The 2503-nt window shown below is 28.7% G+C and overlaps 1 protein-coding gene across 1 annotated transcript; it reads right to left on the reverse strand.

The window, feature by feature from the left end:
• Positions 1-653: 653 nt before the first annotated feature.
• LOC146956415 (proteinase inhibitor-like) lies at positions 654-1355 on the reverse strand. The gene is made up of 2 exons (XM_085728782.1): positions 1202-1355; positions 654-1050 (listed from the first exon to the last, which is right to left on the reverse strand). Exons 1-2 carry the CDS (start codon positions 1227-1229, stop codon positions 857-859), a joined length of 222 nt encoding a protein of 73 aa, XP_085584908.1. The 5' UTR covers positions 1230-1355; the 3' UTR covers positions 654-856.
• Positions 1356-2503: the final 1148 nt, after the last annotated feature.

Below are 2503 nucleotides of genomic sequence, written 5' to 3' on the forward strand. Positions count from 1 at the left end.
CCTACTTCAATTTTTCTAATTTCTCATCTCATCCTATTTTAGAGTCAATTTTGCTGACGAGGTCTATTCATTAATCATGTGGTAGATCTTATATGTACTGATGGTTTAAAATAACAGTACAAATACATCTGGTCACATTTCTTCAGCATTTATATACTTGTATATGCATTTTTAAAAATAATATCATGACATATCTAAATAATGAATATTAATTGGACATTATGTTAATACTATTTTGTGTTTATAATTATATTACAAAAAAGAATATTAATATATGTTAACAAAATAACACTAGTATTTATTTGTATATGTATGTGTTTGATTTGGGAGGGGGCTGCAGTCCATGATACCTCCCCCCGAATCCATTTCTGGAGTCATGAGAACCAACATATATAGCTGTGTCTTCAAGGGAAGATAGTATCTTCACATTGATTTTTTTTTTTTTGGTTACAATCTTCACATTGATTTTTGAGAAGTCATACAAATGAATCTCTTTATAATTATATATTGTTCAATATAAACTTTTTTTAATTCGAGACATTTGTTCACACTTGATATACCAACAAGATCATATTACTTGTTAATTAAACGTTTCATCATAGGAAACGCTAATTTAAGATATCTATATAAATGCAGTTGCAAGAATCTCATGATTCAGGTTCAAGATATCTATATATAGAGCTTTTATTTTATTTATAAAAGGCCAATTTAAGATATCTTTAGAATAGTGAATATGGAAGATTCACTAAAAAAAAGATGACATTGATAATGATCATTTTTGCTAGCTAGCCACCCCATAGTTTTATTCATTAATATTGCATCACTAATAGTATAATATAGCTGGGTAGCTAGTTAGTTATCCTATTGTTGGCACATGAATGACTTTCCCATCTTTGTCGACCCAAACCCAAACCCTAGTGCACTTGAAATTCAATGGCACAAGAGACCCTTCCGGTACCAATATTGCATTCACTCTATGATTCTCTCTTTCAATCTTCTCTGCTGCTTCATCACCGTCCATTCCCACAACCTCTGGCCATTCAGTCTTCCCTAAAGTAAATCATTAAAATTCAATATTAGTAAGCATGCATGTAGAAATAATACAATCATAACTATAGATTATAGAATTTGATCCCTATAGTATTTGTATTCAATCAAATTAAATTAAAAAATATAGCATATTATTTATATGTATGATTACCTAAACATCGACCTTCGTCCCTTTTCATTTTCTGCTTTATATGTTGTTTTTCACTAAATACCTTATATAGAGCAGGCTCGTGTTATATATAATATTTTTTAATTTGGGTCTTTGGTCATCAGATAGTGTGTGTGTGTATATATATTATTTAATTTGGGTCTTTGGTCATCATATAGCATTGTCAATCGGTGAAGTTGATTGTGAAATATGTCCTTATTTTCTCCGGATATAGTTTGAGTTACTTGAGCTAATATCTTACAAATTTGAGCCATGTATATGACATATCCAACAAAATAAATAAGGTTTCTTTTTGGATTTAGTTAGATAGCTATTGCGTGGTTCTTTGACTTTCTCAAGCAAACCTAATTTTGCTACATTTTTTTTATAGAAAGACCTCATTTTGCTACCGTCACACTCACTAATGCTAATAATAGAAAACACTAGCACCCACATGAAAATGGTTAATTAATCTCTGTAGCAGGATATTGGATTACGATACTTTGAATTTTCTAGACAACAAGTGCACATACCTTATTATATCAGTTTCTGATGCGATTTAGATTATTCCTTATGTATGAATGTTTAAAAAAAATAAATAAATAAATAAATAAATAAATACGTGCCAAACCTTTGTCAATATGATAATATATTATTTGCCTACTCATACCCCAAATAATTCAAGTTACACCTCAAAATTACCACTATACCCTTTAATTAAACTAAAAATTTCAATATAAACTATGTAAACTTAATTTACTTAACTTAGGTAAACTCAATTTACATAAGTTTATGTAAACTCAGTTTACATAAATTAAGTAAATTAAGTTTACATGTACATGTTCACGTGTTCAGGCACATTAGTTATACATACGTAAATTCAGTTTACATAGTTTATGTAAACTGAGTTTACATAAGTAAATTAAGTTTACGTGAGGTGTTTAGACACATTAATCACATATACGTAAATTTGTTTTACGCAGTTTATGTAAATTGAGTTTACATATACATGTATAAATTGAATTACTCTACGTAATCTTAAATTACACTACCCTTTTTGGAATATATATACGTAGATTAAATTCACATGTGACCTATATACACTTAAATTATGATACCCTATTCACGTAAACTTAAATCACGTTATATTATGGAACAAACAAAATGACATATCGGCAAACATCCATGGTGAAATTAACAATATCGAATAAATCATGGAACAAACGGTAAATTGAAACTTGAAGAAATTTATAAAATTCACTTGTATGAATAGAGTCCGGATCAATGAAAAAGATGTTGATTCAA

Source organism: Medicago sativa, chromosome 1 (genome assembly GCF_051527215.1).
Source record: "Medicago sativa cultivar Bolivia chromosome 1, Bolivia_mono, whole genome shotgun sequence".
Classification (NCBI taxonomy): Eukaryota; Viridiplantae; Streptophyta; class Magnoliopsida; order Fabales; family Fabaceae; genus Medicago; species Medicago sativa.

Bases quoted from the DNA above. Each gene is read 5' to 3' on its own strand.
- LOC146956415 (XM_085728782.1), bottom strand. From the start codon at position 1,229: ATGAAAAGGGACGAAGGTCGATGTTTAG. The intron at 1,051-1,201 runs GTAATCATACAT...GATTTACTTTAG, and splicing joins GGACGAAGGTCGATGTTTAG to GGAAGACTGAATGGCCAGAG.